The sequence below is a fragment of the Orcinus orca genome, chromosome 14 (assembly GCF_937001465.1).
Source record: "Orcinus orca chromosome 14, mOrcOrc1.1, whole genome shotgun sequence".
NCBI classification, from domain to species: Eukaryota; Metazoa; Chordata; class Mammalia; order Artiodactyla; family Delphinidae; genus Orcinus; species Orcinus orca.
Window position 1 is genome coordinate 73,257,385 of NC_064572.1, and position 21,885 is coordinate 73,279,269.

Consider the following 21,885-nt stretch of genomic DNA (forward strand, 5'->3'; position numbering starts at 1 on the left):
TTTCTAAGAGTAACCAAAGGTAGATAGGAAAATAAAAATGAGTAAGTGGCAGCCACTACCATTTGTGCTTTTTAATCTTTTATTAACTTCAAATGGGGTAAAAAAAAAAATTTTCCTTCCTTCCTTCCCTCCTTCCTTTCTTCCTTCTTTCCTTCCTTCCTTCCTTCCTTTCTTCCTTCTTTCTTTCCTTCCTTCCTTCCTTCCTTCCTTCTTTTCTTTTTTTCTCCTTACTCACTTCCTCAGTAAATATTCAGTAAATATACTGAATACAAGGACTTGGGGCTCCTCAAATGAAATCAGTTTGGACCCTTGCCTTCAGAGTACTTCAGTCTAGTAGAGAATATGTGCATATAAAGTGGCGTAGGAATTCCTAAAAGTATCTCATTTTCAAGGAAGCTATGGAAGATTCTACAAGTCCAGTTAATCCTTACTGATCATTAAAAAGGGTGCCAGGAAAACAAAGAACCAATAGAAAATATGATTTCAGTAGCTATACAACCAATAAGTTTGAAAACAATAGAGAAATAGAGGATAACTTATGGAATCATAAGTTTTGAAAGAAACTAAACTATGCAGAGAATATTGAGACATATCTAGTGAGAGAGCAGCTAATTCAACCTAAATAAATGTTCTTCATGTAACTGTACTATATCACCAAAAGAAAGAAAACAAAGGAAAAAAACCAGTCCGTTCAAAATTATATTAGTAAAACTTGACATCAGAATGCAGATATAGCTGATTTCCTGAAAAGTAATTTTTATTCTGTCTTGACATAAGATGAAGAGCTACCTGGGGACAAACTGTTCATTTCCTGACTCTGTAGACAGAGTTTTAAATAAAGTGGTATTCAGATAATAATGAAAATTGTCGTGAAACAAATGACCATTCATGCAATGACGGGGGTCAAAAAAAAGGATTTTTCGTTGACTTCCACAAAATTAGACTGTCATTAATTGGTTGTCTTTAAAGTGCCTCAGGTAGCACTGAGAGGCTTCAGTGTTGCTCTCCATATATATTTGCCTGTACGTGCATGTTGGTGTGTATATTTTTTCCTATACATTTGACTGGGAGGTCTTATTAGATCAAACAGTACCAGCAGGAAGTGAAAATGAAAACAGAAGTTTTCAAGATTTTCAGTCAGCAAACAAAGGACATCATGATTCTATTTTCTTTTTGCCTCTGAAGAGTGAATAATTTATCAGTAATTGTATGTTTGTTTCTAAAAGTATCTAAAGGGTTCCTTAGAAATGTAACAGTTATAATTGGAAATCTCTGTTGACATAAATTTGGAGGACATGTTACAAGTTTATGTTGACCCATTGACCACATGTATATGCTGGCAAAAGGCTTATGAAAGGAAATGACATATGTAACATTTTTTAAAACACCTTTTCTGTATGATTATCTTAATATCAAACAATTTTCTCTCTCGTGCACACTACCAATATTTGCTACTAGTATTAGTATTTACACACACACACAATACAGAATAGCAGAATTACACACACAATAGCAGAATGTTTCCTTGAAAAAGTGAATTCTGCTTATCCTTCCATCATGTATGTAGTAACTTTCTTAAATAGGTAGCTGTTGAGAGGTGTTTTGTAACTAATCTATAATATAAACAAAACAGATGGGATTAAATGAAGTTGATGCAGCTATCACTATTTATGCATTTTTTAATTGCAATATAATTGATTTATTATATTAGTTTCAGGTGTACTACATAGTGACTCAATATTTTTATACATTACAGAATGATTACCACAAATATAGTTACCATCTGTCACCAGACAAAATTATTATAATATTATTGACTATATTCTCCATGCTGTATATTATATCCACATGACTTATTTATTTTATAACTGGAATAACTTAATCCTCTTACTACTTAATACATGTATTTTTGTTAGAGCTACTTCTGAGCCCATCTGGGGAATAACTGCCACCTATCATTGTTATCACATTTTACATGTTAAACATGGTTTTGTTGCTTTGGTAGGAAGACAGGTAAAAACATCTGGAAAACTTAAATGTACTGTCAGAATGATTCCTAAGGGTAAATATATCAGAAATACCAATGCAATTTCTATAAGCAATAGATATGTAATTTTTTTATTAAACAAACTTATTCTTAAAGAAATATGCTGTGACTTTTAATCTTCTTTAAAAATTCATCCCCGCCCCCGCCATTTGCCCAGGAAACATTTTGTTATATTTTAATTGTTCTTATTATGATGTCTGAAAATTCAGCAGTAGAGGGTTTTCAAGACTTGTGAGAAAAATGTCCTTGAGAATTTACTCTCAATTTTTATGCACTGCAAAGTGTCTTACATTTATATTTGTCACTTTTTTTCTGGTTTTTGCTTTTCTCTCTTTATGTCATTTCTCTTTCTTGGCCTGTTTTTACTAGCTGTGAACATGGGTGGGCCCTGACTTGAAATTAGTACAGCAAAATCTTAACCTCTAAGATATTCTTCAGTTTTTAATCAAGTGCTTATTCTTTCAGAACAAAATGATTCAGTTTGTTGCAGATCCTTTACACTTAACAGATTTAGGTTCTAAGCTTAGAATAATGCTACAAAGAGAAAATTATTTTTTAAAAACCTTGGTCCTTATTGTGTGAGTAAATTTATTACCATACACTTGACTCATTGCTTTTGTTCTATGACCCCTTCAAGGCTGACATGGGTGATGTTTTTACCAAATGAAAGAACAACTTTGGATTTCTTTATATATGTTTCTTTTTAATAACATTCTTGTAGCTTTAAACATAGTTTTGGTATTGTGTTAGATATTCGAATACAGCATCTAAAGTTATCTATCAGTGATAACTCTACCAGCTGCCTTAGGTGTGTGTCTAACCTAACCATACTTTACACACATCAGATCTAATCCTTAAGAGCCCTGTGAAGGAAGCATCGTATCCCCATTTTACAGGTGAGAACAACAATGCTTAGTGAAGTAAACTATCAATAGTCATATACATAGAAATGTACAGAATTAGACTATGAACTTAGCTGTCTCTTTTTTTTTTTAATTTTATTTTTTTTATATGGCAGGTTCTTATTAGTCATCCATTTTATACACACCAGTGTATACATGTCAATCCCAATCTCCCAACTCATCCCACCACGACCACCCCCGCCCTGCTTTCCCCGCATGGTGTCCATATGTTCGTTCTCTACATCTGTGTCTCAATTTCTGCCCTGCAAACCGGTTCATCTGTACCATTTTATAGAGTCCACATATATGCGTTAATATATGATATTTGTTTTTCTCTTTCTGACTTACTTCATTCTGTATGACAGTCTCTAGATCCATCCACGTCTCTACAAATGACCGAATTTCGTTCCTTTTTATGGCTGAGTAATATTCCATTGTATATATGTACCATCTCTTCTTTATCCATTCGTCTGTTGATGGGCATTTATGTTGCTTCCATGACCTGGCTATTGTAAATAGAGCTGCAATGAACATTGGGGTGCATGTCTCTTTTTGAATTATGGTTTTCTCTGGGTATATGCCCAGTAGTGGGATTGCTGGGTCATATGGTAATTCTATTTTTAGTTGTTTAAGGAACCTACATACTGTTCTCCATAGTGGCTGTATCAATTTACATTCCCACCAACAGTGCCAGAGGGTTCCCTCTTCTCCACACCCTCTCCAACATTTGTTGTTTGTAGATTTTCTGATGATGCCCATTCCAACTGGTGTGAGGTGATACCTCATTGTAGTTTTGATTTGCATTTCTCTAATAATAGTGATGTTGAGCAGCTTTTCATGTGCTTCTTGGCCATCTGTATGTCTTCTTTGGAGAAATGTCTATGTAGGTCTTCTGCCCATTTTTGGATTGGGTTGTTTTTTTTTTAATATTGAGCTACATGAGCTATTTACATATTTTGGAGATTAATCCTTTGTCCATTGATTCCTTTGCAAATATTTTCTCCCATTTTGAGGATTGTCTTTTCATCTTGTTTATGGTTTCCTTTGCTGTGCAAAAGCTATAAGTTTCATTAGGTCCCATTTGTTTATTTTTGTTTTTATTTCCATTACTCTAGGAGGTGGATCAAAAAAGATCTTGCTGTGATTTATGTCAAAGAGTGTTCTTCCTAAGTTTTCCTCTAAGAGTTTTATAGTGTCCAGTCTTACATTTAAGTCTTTAATCCATTTTGAGTTTATTTTTGTATATGGTGTTAGGGAGTGTTCTAATTTCATTCTTTTACATGTAGCTGTCCAGTTTTCCCAGCACCACTTATTGAAGAGGCTGTCTTTTCTGCATTGTATATCCTTACCTCCTTTGTCATAGATTAGTTGGCCATAGGTGCGTGGGTTTATCTCTAGGCTTTCTATCCTGTTCCATTGATCTATATTTCTGTTCTTGTGCCAGTACCATATTGTCTTGATTATTGTAGCTTTGTAGTATAGTCTGAAGTCAGGGAGTCTGACTCCTCCAGCTCCGTTTTTTTCCCTCAAGACCACTTTGGCTATTCGGGGTCTTTTGTGTTTCCATACAAACTTTAAGACTTTTTGTTCTAATTCCGTAAAATATGCCATTGGTAATTTGATAGGGATTGCATTGAATCTGTAGATTGCTTTGGGTAGTATAGTCATTTTCACAATATTGATTCTTCCAATCTAAGAACATGGTATATCTCTCCATCTGTTGGTATCATCTTTAATTTCTTTCATCAGTGTCTTATAGTTTTCTGCATACAGGTCTTTTGTCTCCCTAGGTAGGTTTATTCCTAGGTATTTTATTCTTTTTGTTACAATGGTAAATGGGAGTGTTTCCTTAATTTATCTTTCAGATTTTTCATCATTAGTGTATAGGAATGCAAGAGATTTCTGTGCATTAATTTTGTATTCTGCAACTTTACCAAATTCATTGATTAGCTCTAGTAGTTTTCTGATTAGCTCTAGACAGTTTTACTTCTTCTTTTCCAATTTGTATTCCTTTTATTTCTTTTACTTCTCTGATTGCTGTGGCTGGGACTTCCAAAACTATGTTGAATAATAGTCGTGAGAGTGGACATCCTTGTCTTGTTCCTGATCTTAGAGGAAATGCTTTCAGTTTTTCACCATTGAGAATGATGTTTGCTGTGGGTTTGTCATATATGGCCTTTATTATGTTGAGCTAGGTTCCCTCTATGCCCACTTTCTGGAGAGTTTTTATCATAAATGAGTGTTGAATTTTGTTAAAGGCTTTTTCTCCATCTATTGAGACGATCATATGGTTTTTCTTCTTCAGTTTGTTATGGTGTATCACATTGATTGATTTGCGTATATTGAAGAATCCTTGCATCCCTGGGATAAATCCCACCTGGTCATGGTGTATGATCCTTTTAATGTGTTGTTGGATTCTGTTTGCTAGTATTTTGTTGAGGATTTTTGCATCTCTATTCATCAGTGATATTGGTCTGTAATTTTCTTTTTTTGTAGTATCTTTTCCTGGTTTTGGTATCAGGGTGATGGTGACCTCATAGTATGAGTTTGGGAGTGTTCCTTCCTCTGCAATTTTTTGGAAGAGTGTGAGAAGGATGGGTGTTAGCTCTTCTCTAAATGTTTGATAGAATTCACCTGTGAAGCCATCTGGTCCTGGACTTTTGTTTGTTGGAAGATTTTTTATTTTTTATTTTTTTATTTTTCTGTACGCGGGCCTCTCACTGTTGTGGCCTCTCCCGTTGCGGAGCACAGGCTCCGGACGCGCAGGCTCAGTGGCCATGGCTCACGGGCCTAGCCACTCCGCAGCATGTGGGATCTTCCCGGACCGAGGCACGAACCCGTGTCCCCTGCATCAGCAGGCGAACTCTCAACCACTATGCCACCAGGGAAGCCCTGTTGGAAGATTTTTAATCACAGTTTCAGTTTCGTTACTTATGATTGGTCTGTTTGTATTTTCTGTTTCTTCCTGGTTCAGTCTTGGAAGATTATACTTATCTAAGAATTTGTCCATTTCTTCCAGGTTGTCCATTTTATTGGCATAGAGTTGCTTGTAGTAGTCTCAGGATGCTTTGTATTTTTTCGGTGTCTGTTGTAACTTCTTTTTCATTTCTAATTTTATTGATTTGAGTCCTCTCCCTCTTTTTCTTGATGAGTCTGGCTAATGGTTTATCAATTTTGTTTATCTTCTCAAAGAACCAGCTTTTAGTTTTATTGATCTTTGCTATTGTTTTCTTTGTTTCTATTTCATTTATTCTGCTCTGATCTTTATGATTTCTTTCCTTCTGCTAACTTTGGGTTTTGTTTGTTCTTTCTCTAGTTCCTTTAGATGTAAGGTTAGATTGTTTGAGATTTTTCTTGTTTCTTGAGGTAGGCTTGTATAGCTATAAACTTCCCTCTTAGAACTGCTTTTGCCACATCCCATAGGTTTTGGATTGTCGTGTTTTCATTTTCATTTGTCTCTAGGTATTTTTTGATTTCCTCTTTGATTTCTTCAGTGATCTCTTGGTTATTTAGTAACGTATTGTTTAGCCTTCATGTGTCTGTGTTATTTTTTTTTTCCCCTGTAATTGATTTCTAATCTCGTTGTGTTGTGGTCAGAAAAGATGCTTCGTATGATTTCAATTTTCTTAAATTTACTGAGACTTGATTTGTGACCCAAGATGTGATCTATCCTGGAGAATGTTCTGTGCACACTTGAGAAGAAAGTGTAATCTGCTGTTTTGGGATGGAATGTCCTATAAATATCAATTAAATCTATCTGGTTTATTGTGTCATTTAAAGCTTGTGTTTCCTTATTAATTTTCTGTTTGGATGATCTGTCCATTGCTGTAAGTGAGGTGTTAAAATCCCCCACTATTATTGTGTTACTGTCGATTTCCTCTTTTATAGCTGTTAGCAGTTGCCTTATGTATTGAGGTGCTCCTATGTTGGATGTCTATATGTCTATAATTGTTATATCTTCTTCTTGGATTGATCCCTTGATCATTATGTAGTGTCCTTCCTTGTCTCTTGTAACATTCTTTATTTTAAAGTCTATTTTATCTGATATGAGTATTGCTACCCCAGCTTTCTTCTGATTTCCATTTGCATGGAATATCTTTTTCCATCCCCTCACTTTCAGTCTGTATGTGTCCCTAGGTCTGAAGTGGGTCTCTTGTAGACAGCATATATATGGGTCTTGTTTTTGTATCCATTCAGCAAGCTGTGTCTATTGGTTGGAGCACTTAATCCATTCACGTTAAAGGTAATTATCAATATGTATGTTCCTATTATCATTTTCTCAATTGTTCTCGGTTTGTTTTTTGTAGGTCCTTTTCTTCTCTTGTGTTTCCCACTTAGAGAAGTTCCTTTAGCATTTGTTGTAGAGCTGGTTTGGTGGTGCTGAATTGTCTTAGCTTTTGCTTGTCTGTAAAGCTTTTGATTTCTCCATAGAATCTGAATGAGATCCTTGCTGGGTAGAGTAATCTTGGTTGTAGTTTCTTCCCTTTCATCACTTTAAGTATATTATGCCGCTCCCTTCTGGCTTGTAGAGTTTCTGCTGAGAAATCAGCTGTTAACCTTATGGGAGTTCCTTTGTATGTTATATGTCGTTTTTCCCTTGCTGCTTTCAATAATTTTTCTTTGTCTTTAATTTTTGCCAGTTTGATTACTGTGTGTCTCGGCATGTTTCTCCTTGGGTTTATTCTGTATGGGACTCTCTGCACTTCCTGGACTTGGGTGGCTATTTCCTTTCCCACATTAGGGAAGTTTTCGATTATAATCTCTTGAAATATTTTCTTGGGTCCTTTTTCTCTCTCTTCTCCTTCTGGGACCCCTATAATGCGAATGTTGTTGCGTTTAAGATTGTCCCAGAAGTCTCTTAGGTTGTCTTCATTTCTTTTCATTCTTTTTTCTTTATTCTGTTTGGTGGCAGTGAATTCCACCATTCTGTCTTCCAGGTCACTTATCCATTCTTCTGCCTCAGTTATTCTGCTATTGATTCCTTCTAGTGTGTTTTTCATTTCAGTTATTGTATTGTTCATCTCTGTTTGTTTGTTCTTTAATTCTTCTAGATCTTTGTTGAACATTTCTTGCATCTTCTCAATCTTTGCCTCCATTCTTTTTCCGAGGTCCTGGGTCATCTTCACTATCGTTATTCTGAATTCTTTTTCTGGAAGGTTGCCTATCTCCACTTCATTTAATTGTTTTTCCTGGGGTTTTATCTTGTTCCTTCATCTGGTACATAGCCCTCTACCTTTTCATCTTGTCTATCTTCTGTGAATGTGGTTTTTGTTCCACAGGCTGCAGGATTGTAGTTATTCTTGCTTCTGCTGTCTGCCCTCTGGTGGATGAGGCTATCAAAGAGGCTTGTGGAAGTTTCCTGGTGGGAGGGCCTGGTAGTGGGTAGAGCTGGCTGTTGCTCTGGTGGGCAGAGCTCAGTAAAACTTTAATCCACTTGTCTACTGATGGGTGGGGCTGGGTCCCCTCCCTGTTGGTTGTTTGGCCTGAGGCGACCCAACACTAGAGCCTACCCAGACTCTTAGGTGGGGCTAATGGCAGACTCTGGGAGGGCTCACACCAAGGCATACTTCCCAGAACTTCTGCTGCCAGTGTCCTTGTCCTCACTGTGAGACAGAGCCACCCCCCCACCTCTGCAGCAGACCCTCCAACTCTAGCAGGCAGGTCTGGTTCAGTCTCTGTGGGGTCACTGTTCCTTCCCCTGGGTCCCAATGCACACACTACTTTGTGTGTGCCCTCCAAGAGTGGAGTCTCTGTTTCCCCCAGTCCTGTCAAAGTCCTGCAATCAAATCCCACTAGCCTTCAAAGTCTGATTCTCTAGGAATTCCTACTCCCGTTGCCAGACCCACAGGTTGGGAAGCCTGACGTGGGGCTCAGAACCTTCACTCCAGTGGCTGGGCTTCTGTGTTATAAGTGTTCTCCAGTTTGTGAGTCACCCACCCAGTAGTTATGGGATTTGATTTTATTGTGATTGTGCCCCTCCTACTGTCTCATTGTGGCTTCTCCTTTGTCTTTGGATGTGGGGTATCTTTTTTGGTGAGTTCCAGTGTCTTCCTGTCGATGATTGTTCAGCAGTTAGTTGTGATTTCAGTGCTCTTGGAAGACGGAGTGAGAGCACATCCTTCTACTCCACCATCTTGAACCAGTCTTCTTTAATTTATTTAATTTTTTTTTTTTTGTCTGCGTTGGGTCTTCATTGCTGTGCACGGGCTTTCTCTAGTTGTGATGAATGGGGGCTACTCTTCGTTGCAGTGCGCGGGCCTCTCACTGCGGTGGCTTCTCTTGTTGCAGAGCATGGGCTCCAGGCACGTGGGCTTCAGCAGTTGTGGCACGCAGGCTCAGTAGTTGTGGCTCATGGGCTCTAAAGTGTCAGCTCAGCATTTGTGGCGCACGGGCTTTGTTGCTCCGCGGCATGTGGGATCTTTCTGGACCAGGGCTCGAACCCATGTCCCCTGCATTGGCAGGCGGATTCCCAACCACTGCGCCACCAGGGAAGCCCTAGCTATCTCTTTTGAATGCACTACACCAAAGGTTCTCAGAGTCAGTTTTCACTAACTAGTAGTGAAATGAGAAGAGTTAAAACAAACTAGTGAGTTTTCATTATGCCAATTGTTACTGTTATCTGCTCTCTTTGTCATGATTCCATTTCTTCTGTAAAATAATTGTGAGAGTCAACAATTTCCTTAAAATAGTTGATTGTTACAGCAAATGGAAAAGGAAATCCTTGGAAGGACTAAACATTAGCAATCAGTTTTCCCACCTTCCCCCCTCTCCCCACAGTTTACTGGTCTGGGAAATTCAGAATTTTAGGAGCCGTTATTCTACACCACACTCTATCTTTTAATAACAAAAACCACTGCTACGCATGCACTCACCGATACCTCCTAGGTAGCAGTCACTGTTTTAGACACTTGACATACATTATCTTGTTTCATCTTCATGACATCTCTGTAAGGCAGATACCATTACTCCCATTTTAAGAAATAAGGAACTTCTGTTAAATATTATCCAGCTCTGTAGAAGCGGTCTGCCTCCAGAGACTGTTTTTCCTACCGTGCTGGACTGTCACCCTTCTTCTATAGAGAATCAGTAGCCTCACAGAGAGTCAGACAACCATTCTGGATGGTTCTTGAAAGCAATGAACAAACCCTTACTACATCCCACTATTTTGGATCGGTCCCCATTAATCTGTGATCTGATGTTTTAGACCTGGAACCTCATGTAGCAGATGGACACACGGACTGAGAGCAGGTACCTCAGAAAAATCCAGGGCTTTTACTAAAAAGGGGAATAAATCCTGGGTGGGCAGAAACAACAGATGTTATCTTAAGAACGTTTCAGGTGAACTTTTATCTCTACTCTGGCTCTCAGGTGAACTGCCCCTCTCTTCATCAAGCCTTCATCAGTCTACCAGCCAGAAACAAACTGTCTTTGCTCTGATCCTTCAGGGTAGTTTGTGTTTCTCACGAGACTCAAACATCTTCTGCTTTGCACTGTGTACATTGTAGTTAGTTATTAATGACCAAGTCTTTATTTTCTTCTAGATCTTTTTATCCCCTCCCTCATCCCCCAAGGGACTTTATATGGTTCCCCACAATATTGTGCAACCAGCTGAAATAAATAGGGGAGGATATCCAAGTAAAAGAGAAAACAAAGCCAGGAATCACTTTACTCCCCCCAAAGCATGGACTGTCAACAAATGCCTGTGCAGATATCCAGACAGGTGGAAAATGTCCTACCTGAAAGCAAAGCAGGAGACACAGTCAGAGGGCCCACGGTTTTAGATAAAATGAAAGTAACCTTTAGTTGAGGTCAAGCATAGCCTTTCATGCTGCTGAGACAGGCCTTGATAGACCGGTTACTGGGAGGGGGTGACAGTTCTCATGTCAGATCCCTGCCTGGAGGGGAATGAGGAGTTTCCGTGTGACCAGTTGTCGTCGGGGTCCTCAGGTCTGGAATGTAAGCCGCTGGCGGTCAGGAGCCTCATTGAATTTAGCACAGGGCCACGCTCCCCCGGCCTGGGCCTGGTCAATGAATGGTCTTTGGAAGAATGGCTAAGAATAGTTTCAAAGTTGCTGTCTAGGTTCTTGGATGTAATTTAGTTGAAACCCCTTGACTGCAATGTAAACAGGTTCTTTCAAAGATAAAATAAGTAACTTAACAATAGCAGACTATTTCTGTCCATTATTCAATCACAATGGAAAACATCTTATATTTTCCTTGGTTGTGAGCCACAGTTTGAGCTAATTCGCAAATTACCTTTCTTTTATGATTTTCCCTTCTTTCCCCAGGAAACATGCCATCCTTTAACGCAATGTAGAATATGAAGGGTGCGCGTCACCTTCACCATCAACACTTCCTTTGAATGCAGACTTGAGCTCTTAACTGGAAGCAGGGAGCCCTAGGCCTTCCTCATAAACAAGTAATGGAGCCCTCGACCCCCCTTGTAAAGGGCTATTTATTAACATATACCATCACCAAACAACATTTTACAGTTCCATGCCCTCACACCGTTACACCACTGTCTGCTCCATGGTAAGCTGAGGGAGGCCTTTGGCCATCTGTTTCATTAAATACCAGAGGCAGTGAACGGTATCTGAACTTTATAAAGCAAGTGTCCAGGCTTCCCGCTTCACCAGTCTCCCCCTTCCTCTTCTGCTGCCACTGCTGCCACCACTACCACCGCCGCCGCCGCCATATTTTTTTTGTTTGAACGCTCACATTGTAAATTAGTGTATTCACACATCAATTTTAAAAGGCTCACTGTGTTATAAGATGGGACAAAGCGAGCTCAGTAACAGCTCGTGCACAGTGCAGGTGGTCGAGCTAGCTGCTCCCTAGATCAAAAGTCAAACAACTGTGAATCTTCTTTTGAAAGTGCAGTTAGGGAGACAAGGCAAGGCTTATCTGCACAAACAAGAATGAGTTATAGATATACATCGCAAATGCAGGAGGACAAAAAGGGGTTTCATAATCTTGCAGGATAAGAAAACCTTCTAATGCTGAAAATTCTGAGGGCATCTCTGGAATATGTAGCCACTTTTTTCTTTCTTTCTTTCTTTTTCTTTTCTTTTTTTTTTTTTTTTTTGTAAAATTAGTCTTTTATTGTGTGGCAATTGGTAATTATTATTTATGCTTTGGTGCTGTTCCTAAAGTAGCTAAGTTTTTTTTTTAAGCCACGTTGGGGGCAGGAAATAGCTCCCCTTTCATGGCTGTATTTTATTTTTCAGCAGCATTTAAGGACAGACTCCTATTTATACCACACAAGCAGTTTTGTCTGTTGTAAACAAAGTAAGTGGCTGGGAATTGTGCTTTCCCAGAAATGTTTTCCAGGGAAGCCATAATAAGAAACAACTGTGTACATCTTGAGATTTTTGTCATCTAGGTATTAAGAAAGAATTCTTTGCATTCATGGAAACAAAAAAGAAAGAAAACACTGTTTATAAAGAAAGATGTTCAATATCCAGAAATGTAATTAAAATATTTCTTAAACTGCAAAAGTTGGCCACTTACTAGTAGTAATTGAGGTTGTTTTCTTTTTTTTTAATTATCGCTAACATTTTTTGACAAGGTAGTAGCTGAAATGACAGGAGGCGTTTTCTTTTTTTAACCTCAATCTGCTATTTAAAAAGTTAGTGGCTTCTTTTGTAAAATTATGTGAAGAACTTTGGAACTGAAGTATGAATATCAATGGAAAAAATGCAACAGTGGTAAATTTTATGAAAAATTTTAAAAGAACATTGAAGAGGCTTAGAATTATGAAAGAACAGCATAGTTTCTTATACAATTATAGATTACATAGGAAAAAGCCACTCTCCATCTTCTGATATCTTAATGATTTCATGATGAAAAAAAAGAAACCTATCAGCTTTTCAATTCTCAAATCAGTCAAAGGTGTCTGAATCAGGTCCCCAAGGACTTTCATAAAACCATGCTCTCTGTCTCAGGGCGTAAGGCAGTGATCCCTATCCTGGGGTGGGTTTCACAGAGTCTCTGAACCACTGGAGTTTCCTGAAAATATATGTGTATGTGTGTATATGCATCATTCTGAGAATTTTCCATAAAATTTTCTAAATAGTCCACAACCAACTCCAAAAAAGTTGAGAAACGAGATATTGTCACAAAACTGTGTACCATGTCTTAGCTAAAAACCACTTAATTACTTTGATATTCTGGCTTATTTGAAATGTATTGGTCTACAAGAAACACTTATTTTGAATTTTCTGCAAAGTTTTACAAGAAACTTTTCAGGGATGCTTTCTTTGGGAAATCAGATCATTTATCAAAATTAAGTCCTTAGAGACAGTCAGAACAAGTAAAATATATATAAGGGGCTTATAGTTTGTAAGGCACATTCACATATATTATTTCATTTAATGTAGCCTTCATAAGAAGTCTGTGATTTGGTATCGTCATTATTATCCTTATGTTATAGATAATTGAGACCTACAAAAGTTGAGTCTTGCCCAAGGTCATTCCACCAAGATGGAGCAAAGTTGGACCAATACCCTGGTATTAGCCTCAGAAACCATGTTTTTAGCAGCCTCTTAACAGCAATATCCTCAGCAGCATCTTCTTCAACAGCAAATATTTAATGTTTAGTGTGTCAAAGGGAATCCGTTAGTCATCAGAGATTCAACAAACTCAAAACTTTACTCCTAGGTACCTTAATATTTTTAAGAAACAACAATACATAGTAACTTGTGCTGTACAGTCAGTGAGAGATAAAATGGTAAGTGGGGGACAAGAAGAAGAAATCCCTGGGGCCCACGGTCAGGTAAGACTTTATAGAGGAGATGGCAGGTACCTGGCCTAAAAGTTACTGCCTGATTCTTAAGCCACACGTGGGGTAACGCCGCTTCCCTTTTTATGGCAGCCTCAAGGTAATAACTTCCAGCAGCAGAATTTGAATTGGGGGCAGGAGGATGTGTTAGAAACATCTGTTTGGCCACAACTGTGTTGAGGGTATATAGGAAGTTAACAACTTGTAACTGCATCTGCTTATAAAGTAAATATGATCCAAAGTCTTCTTGATAATTTTTTTTTAATTGCAGTGGAGTTTAAGATTTTCTTCAAATAAGTAAGAAAGGCTTGAAGTCACCTCAGTAGTTCTAATTATAAACAAATATGAAAAACCTTTTCACACATTTTATTTACCCCAATTTTAGAAAGATACTGAGAACTTTCATACCCTTGACTAAAATTATGTATTTATAAAATTTTATAGTCTTTGAAATTATACTGCATATTAACTATACCTTCTATATGTGCGATTCGTGAATAGACGCAAAGAATGTTGGCAAAGTACGTGAACTATTGTATTGTGGCACGTTAATTAGTTGATAAGTGTATCACTTTAAAACACTGAATTTTTTGTATATTCCAGTTAAATCTTTGTCATCAAATGTGTTTATAGAGGTTTAGTTAGTAGCAAACTTGCCCAGCCAATAAAGAAAAGCATTCATTTTCTGTTCTGTATAAGTGATCTGAAGCCATAGCCTTTAGGTCTTTTAATCTGTTCAAGGCCAAGCTATTTATATGGATAATTTTTAAAGCTTCTGTATAAAGAAAACAAGAACATTTTATTTATTCACTGGGGTTTTTATGTGCCTTGAAATTGCATAGATAAAGTATTTTCTGGCTCATGGATCTAGAGGAGATAAAAGGTCTCCTATTTTATAAGGCTTTATGTAAGCTTTTCAAATGTACAGTTTTCTTACGGCTAGAATTTTTTAAATAAAACATTATTTCACTATTACAATTGGAGTTTAATGTGGGCATCTTTTTCCTTCCCAGAATTGCATGTTAAATTATGTGTTTAAGATCGTTTTTATTGCATTTTTACCTCCTGGATTTTGATAATTCTCATGTTGGAGAAATTAATTTACCAATCCTCATTTTTAGTATTGGGCAACTATTTAATACGACTAGGAGTGGAAAACCCAGAAATCAGATTTAAGAGGCAGAGTGAAAGGTATAACTGACTTTTGCAGCATATTGGTCTGAGGACGAAAAATTATTTACCTCCCCCTCCTTAAGAATTTTTGCTGAGGCTGGTAGACTGAAAAGGAAAAAAGAGGCATTTTTTTTTAACTCTGGGGCAACTGGATTCAGACCAGATTCTAGGTGAACATTAGCTGCTGTTAGCTTTGCCATGTCAGGGCCAAGAAACAGCTTTCCCTGGCTGGAGCATTCCCAAGCTATCATGGCCATCAGACAGGTGGGGAATAAATATTGTAGAATGGTGGGACATTTGAAGAGCAAGCTCCTGACCCCCAGGACTCAATTTGGACAAGCTTCAATTGGAGCAAACAGGTGTTCCTGGGAGGAACTGTCCTCAGGTGGCTGGGGGTGTGCCATTCTTTCACACACATAAAAAGTTCCCTTTCCCTCTGCCCGCAGGAAAATTAGAATTAACTACAGCTTTTTCTTTTGAAATGGAAAAAGAGAAATAAAAATATGGTACCAGGTTTTGGCTCCAACTGGATTTCCATGGAGCATGTAATCTATGATGAATGATGAGAATTCTGGAAGCAAAGCATCCTTGCAGTTTTTAACATTGGAGATGCCATAAAAACTGAATGAATGCAAATAATCTTTTTACCCATGGCTGTACCTATATAAGATGGAGTAGTCTTTTCTTCTGTTATTCATTTGTTCATTCACCATATATTTCATGAGCACTTGCAATTTTCTAAACACTAGGCTAAGTGCTGGGCATAGAGTATAAGACAGAAAAAGGCCCTGCCCTCCAGGGACTTAGCCTAAATTGTAGTAATAGTAATTGGTTGGAACATGAAAATGAACCTAAATAGTCTTTGGGAAACTGTGCATTGAAAGTACTTGCTGGCATCAGAAAGATTTTTTTTTTTTTCTGTAATGCCACCACATTGAGGATATGACTAACATTTTATTTGGGGGTCATTCTTTTTAAATCAACTTTTGCTATAAAACATAAAATAGAAATATTAAAGAAAAACTTTAAAAGAAAAAAGTTGTTTTTAATCCCTCTTCCTAGAAACAAGCTACTCTGTTGATACAAGTATTTCCCTCTAGTCTTTCCGTCATGATCCATGTATATTGCTCTTCTCACTTAATATTGTATCTTAAATGTATTTCTCAATTTCCACATCTTCATGATTATATTTTTCCTAGTTAAAAATTTAATGAAAGTTTTAACAAACCTCTTATTTTGTAAAGAAAAAGAAGAAAGAAAGAAGAGAAACAAGTATCAAGAAACAGGAAGAGGGCTTCCCTGGTGGCGCAGTGGTTGAGAGTCCGCCTGCCGATGCAGGGTACACGGGTTCGTGCCCTGGTCTGGGAAGATCCCACATGCCGCGGAGCGGCTGGGCCCATGAGCCATGGCTACTGAGCCTGCGCGTCCGGAGCCTGTGCTCCGCAATGGGAGAGGCCACAACAGTGAGAGGCCCGCGTACCGCAAAAAAAAGAAACAGGAAGAAAGTAATCCATAATCACACTGACGAAAGGTAGCACCAAAATCACACTGGTGAAAGGTAGCATATTTCATTCCAGTATTTTTCTCTGTAAATATTAATTCCACTGCTGGTTCTATGAAATCTCTTCTTTATCTCACCCATCACTTCATCTTTTACCCTTTTATCTTTTTTAAATATCACAGGTTTCACTTTACAGTTTTCTGCCCTTCACTTGATAAAGGCTATTCTCTCTTACTGTTTTTATTGAAAATGCCAAACAAACTTCAAAAACATGTATAGGTTTCTTTATCACATAATTTTCAGAATTGCGTTCTTCCTCTGAAGCTTTAGGATGTCATTTCCTTTTCTTTGTTCTATAGGATCTTTTTTGCCACTGTCTTCATATTGTTTTGTATTTTTATTTGGTTTGGTTAGTTTTTAAAACCTCTTCTTGGATCTGCAAATGGATGGCAACTTTATATGATCAACTCTGTCGAGAGATAGCCCTCTGTCTCCAGACTGTCTTCATGGGAAGGAAATGGGGCTTCTTCCTTCCCCCACTCCTTGACTCTGGCACGAAAAATGTCCAACCCTTGTGTGTACAACTGTCATCTCCTTCACATGTTTACCTTCCACCACTGCATGCAAACACACTTTACTTATGAAGGCCACACTTCCCGGGATTCACCATACCTTCCTTGCCTATCACTACCCAGTATTGATTTATTGTTTTCCTGGGAACTGTCATTTCTTATGGGCTATAGAAAAGAAATAAGATGAGGAGTGTGGAAAAGGAGGAATGACTACAGCAGTCCACATGCCTCCTAAGTGGCAGCATCCACTCATAAGAGAGACAGATACCTGGTTTCTAGTTGTAACAGAACTCACATCTTCTACCTAGTAGCAGACTCTGTGAGAGGTGGGCTACTGCTTTACATTTCTCAGCCCAATTCATTTTTTGTAGCCGTAGAAAATCCTTCCAGGTTCTGGCAATTTGGTGTCGTAAACTATCGTCATCTTTTATTTTTTCATTCCAACTTAATGGTCACTTTGATAGATGCAGCATCAGGAGCCATCAAGCAGGCGCCATTTTAAACCGGAAACTGTGGGTGATCTTTAAAATTGCCCTACATAAGGGGACCATATAAACCATTTCTCTAGCTCAACCCTTGAGCCTGTTATGCCTGGGTGGTCTTGTTTTAACTGTTACTGTTTAATTATTGATTACTTACTGACACCAAGCATGGAAGCCTTAGGGAAAATGAAATCCCATGTGCCAGTTTCTTTAGATGAATCTTCTTTGAGGTTTAAGTGTCCCTCTAAGTAACATAGTGAGGCTGGATTTAGGGGGTCGTTCCAAATACTGCCTGGCAGGGTCAGCCGTGGCATCTATATTCATTGATGGAGTCTACTGATACATCTGGAAAACGAGGCGTGTCTGCCTGTGCTTCATATCATGACAGCCTCATACAAGCCCATCTCCTGTAGGCCAGGCATCCTTACATTTCCGTACTCCCCATTTCCCTTCTCTGTCCCTCCTGGGAGAAAGTCTACTCTCCAACAATAACAATGACTTACCAACAGGAACCAGCTTCCCCTATTAATGCTTCTATCCTGGAAGCATTTATTAGGAAAATGGTAATTCACTCCACAAATACGTGCAAGGAACTTTGCTGGTATATAAGGATGGAGGATGACTCTTGCCAATGACTCTTCTTGCAGAAGAAGCACCACCTCAAATGGATGGTGATCAGAAACCTCATGCACAGTTTGGAGTGGAGACTGTTGCCAGCTTGGAGGAATCAGGATGAGTTTCATGGATGACACAGCATTTGTAGTGGCCCTTGAAAGAGGGGTGAGATTTACCCAGGCAAAGTTAAGAGATTCCAGACCAAGAAAGCAGCACAAAGAAGAGGGAAGTAGCATCTTTCAAGGCAGGCATAGCAGATAATTCAGATCAGCTCTTTGTCGTCAACTCTGCGATTTTTGCCTTTCGTTTTCTGAGGCTCCCATTCTAACAGTAGATTGGGTCAGCTCACAGCACACTTGCAGTTATGCACAACTGTCATCTCCCTCCCAGCTTTACCCCCCACTGGAGAGACAAAAGCTTGACTGAGTGATAGAGGCCTGAAAATCTAGGGTGTACTTTTTCTTGTCATTATTATTCTTTTATTGAGCACCTACTATGTACTCTGGGCAGAATGAACCTTATTAAAGGACCAAGTTCTTTCATTGTTTTCAGGTAGCCCGTTGCTGTGTTTCTTTTTGCAAGTTCTTATTTCCTCTTGAGCATCACCGGTTTCACGGTGTTTTTCTAAGGATCCTGCAAGGTGTTACAAGTACAAGTGGCTATGTGTGTGGGCAGAATAGACCTCCACCAAAAGGTGGGATTTTTCTTTCGGGGCACCATGCCATCAAAAGTATCATTCTGAGCCGTTGCCCAGAATGTTTCCTTTAGAGTTTGTCCTCTTAATCATTAGACTTTGCTGTCTCCTCAGATGCTGTGCGGACTCTCTATAACCTGTTGTCTCAGCTCTGCTGCATGTGACATAATCTGAGGATAGGTTGGTATGGGGGAGGAGGGGAGCTAGATCCTGGAGGATTTTAGGAGGCCACCAATCAGAGAGCCTGGGTGGCCTAGAATCACACTCCACAACATTGACTGAAACTGACCTGGGCCTAGCCTACTACTACCTCCTTGTTTTTTTTTTTCCCAACATTTTGCTTTCATAGGACCTGAAATTTTTAACCCAGTTTTGCTTTGGGGGAAAAAAATGTATTAACCATGTGCCTTGTCAAGATAACAGTTTCTAAAAGTTTCTTGAATGAAAGTTCCCTCTCAGCACTGGGGTTCTTTCTAGGTACACACCTGCCTTGTTAATCAAGTTCTCTGGCTTTATTTCCATTTGCAAATACAAATGCTTAGTGGACAGCTTTGGAAGGAGTGGCTGTCCTCAGCAGCATGACTAAAGCGTTGATGAAATAATTTCAGGTACCTGGCAGGGTACTGCCAAATCCCATGGGCTTTCAGATCTGTAAGGAGAAGGAAGTGGGGGGAGTCAACACAGATGGTAACTGGTGGGTGGGTGACAGGTAAGCACAACGTCCTGCCTGGTGATCCAGTCTGTGTGATTTCTGATTCATATTTATTACACAAATAGTGTTTGTTGACAGAGCAAAAGGGAACATTTTTTAAAAGAAAAGAAATTACTCATAACACACCTACAGTGATCTTTTCCTCATTTTTTCTGTCTTTAAATGTTGAATTTTTATTTATGTGCCTTTAGTACAATTTCAAGTTCTGCCTTTTCCTTTTTAACTTAACATGATAGCTTGCATTACTGCACATGGTGGATTTGATATTGTATTTAGTCTTTTCTTTTTTAATCAAGTTATTATGGCGTTGATAGAGGTTCAGGAAAGCCAAGCAGCATGTGGTTGGCATTCATTAGTTTTCTAGAAAATTGAAGGACTGACTCTCATGTGTCTCAGGCTTCCACCACCTAATGGTTAAGAGCACTGAGTTTTGATATTTGGGTGCTGAGACGTATGTGTACCGTTGTATGCTATCCACACAGATCCCTTGCATGTATTAATTTTAAGGTGTTTCATGATAATATTGATGACAAAGTGTATGTATAAACAAAGCAGGCAGGTCACCCTGTGGAGGAGATCCATGTGGTGGGTTCCAGAAATAGCCGCATTTCCCCCCAAGTATTCCCTAATAGACTGAAAGGCAATAATTGAACTTGGATTAAGGCTTCACGCATTGTCTTTGTCAAATGGCAGTACTTGATCATTTAATCAGCATCAGTCATGGCACCTGCTTGGTGATGTGTTAACCGGGTGAAGTTTTTCCCCGCCTTGCACAGAGCTCTGAGGGATGGCCTAGAATACAGGAGGCTGAGAGGACGGCTGACCGCAAGGATGGTGTTGGAGCCGCTTCAGAAGAATGAGGCGTGATCTGGGTGCCGTGGCAGGAGGCGCTGAACAGCCAGGGGGCAGCATGGGAGCATTTTGTACCTGAGGAAGGAGGAGAGTGATGGAAGAAGGGGGATGAACACAAACTTCCCCATTTTTCCCGAGCCCAGGATGATGGATGACTTGTCATCTTTTGTATTTCCTCTGGGGCAGCTAAAATGGAACCTCTCTACTGAGACCAGAGGTTGAAACTGGAACTCTGGGGGCCATAAGCGGCTTGCAGTACTTTTTTTTTTTTTTCCAGTCTGCACAGTTTTAGTTTGTTTTTAAAATTGAGATATTATTTACATATAATAAAATTCACACATTTTAAATGTAGATTTGTTGAATTTTGGTCATGGGATGCAATGACATAACCACCACAACACATCAGGACAGAGACCAGTTCTCTGTCTAAAAAGTTTCCTCCAGTCCCTTTGCACTCATTCCCCTCCTCCATCCCTGTCCCAGACAGACAGTGATCTTCTTTCTGCTATTAGTTTTGCCTTTTCTAGAATTTCATGTAAATGGAATTATACAGCACATGGTCTTTTGTGTAGGACTTCTTTCACTGAACATAGAGATTTTGAAATTCGTCCATCTTGTTGTGTGTATTAGTATTTCATTCCTTTGAATTGCTGAGTCATATTTCATAGTAAGATACGCTACAATTTATCATTCACCAGTTTTATGAACATGTAGGTTGCTTCCAGTTTAGAGCTATTACAGGTAATGGTGCTATGAACATTTGTGCACACATCTTTTCGTAGGTTTTCATTTCTCTTGAGTAAATATCTAGGGGTAAGATTGCTGGCTCATATGGTTTGTATATGTTTAGTTTTATAAGGACCTGCCAAACTGGTTCCAAAGTGGCTAAACCATTTTGCATTCCCCTAGCAATATATGAGAGTTCCAGTTGCTCTGCAGAGTTACTCTTAAAACATTCAAAGTAGCTGCCAGCAGTTAAAACTCAAAACCTCTCGGAGGGGCACATGGTCTCCAGCTCCCTCCAGTTACTATTTGACTCATTTTGATCATTTACATTGTCCACCTCTCCCCTGTAGTTCGTGACCCCTGCCTTAGAAATTCTGAGCAGCATCCTGTCCCATGGTATGTAGCAGGGGTTCATGACCAAGAGCAGATTTATAGAGAAAGGCAAAACTGGGTTGGAATCTCAGTCTTGCTATCCATAGGCTGTCACTTTGGACAGGTTGATTAACTTCTCTCAGCATGAGTTTCTTCACCTGTAAAATGTTGCAGATACCTTATTCAGTGGTTTATGGTAAAAATGAAATAATACAGAGCATGTCAAGCACCTAGCACAGGGCCAGGCCCAGAGAAAATGTACAGCAGATGGTACTTGTTAGTATCATGGTCTAGTCTGGTGATTCTCAATTATGTGTATATATCAGAGGCACCTGTGCAAAATTTTAAAAAACATAGATACCTGGGTCCCTACCACAGCTCTCCTCCAGAATCACAATCTGCTAAGCTGGACCTGAGCTTGTGCATTGGTATAAAGTTCTGCAGATAATTGGGATGA

The 21,885-nt window shown here is 38.9% G+C and overlaps 1 protein-coding gene across 22 annotated transcripts in view; it reads left to right on the forward strand.

The window, feature by feature from the left end:
* Positions 1–21,885, forward strand: part of VTI1A (vesicle transport through interaction with t-SNAREs 1A) — a 376,929-nt gene that overhangs the window by 208,946 nt on the left and 146,098 nt on the right. Inside the window, exon 10 of one of the 22 annotated variants that reach the window (XR_007471299.1) lies at positions 20–16,136. The exons of 20 other annotated variants lie outside the window; for them this stretch is intronic. Coding sequence is in view for 1 of the 2 variants with exons in the window: in XM_049697068.1 (XP_049553025.1) it covers positions 16,147–16,318 (172 nt within the window). In the remaining variant the exon portion in view is untranslated. One more of the 22 variants, XM_049697068.1, reaches the window with a different exon arrangement.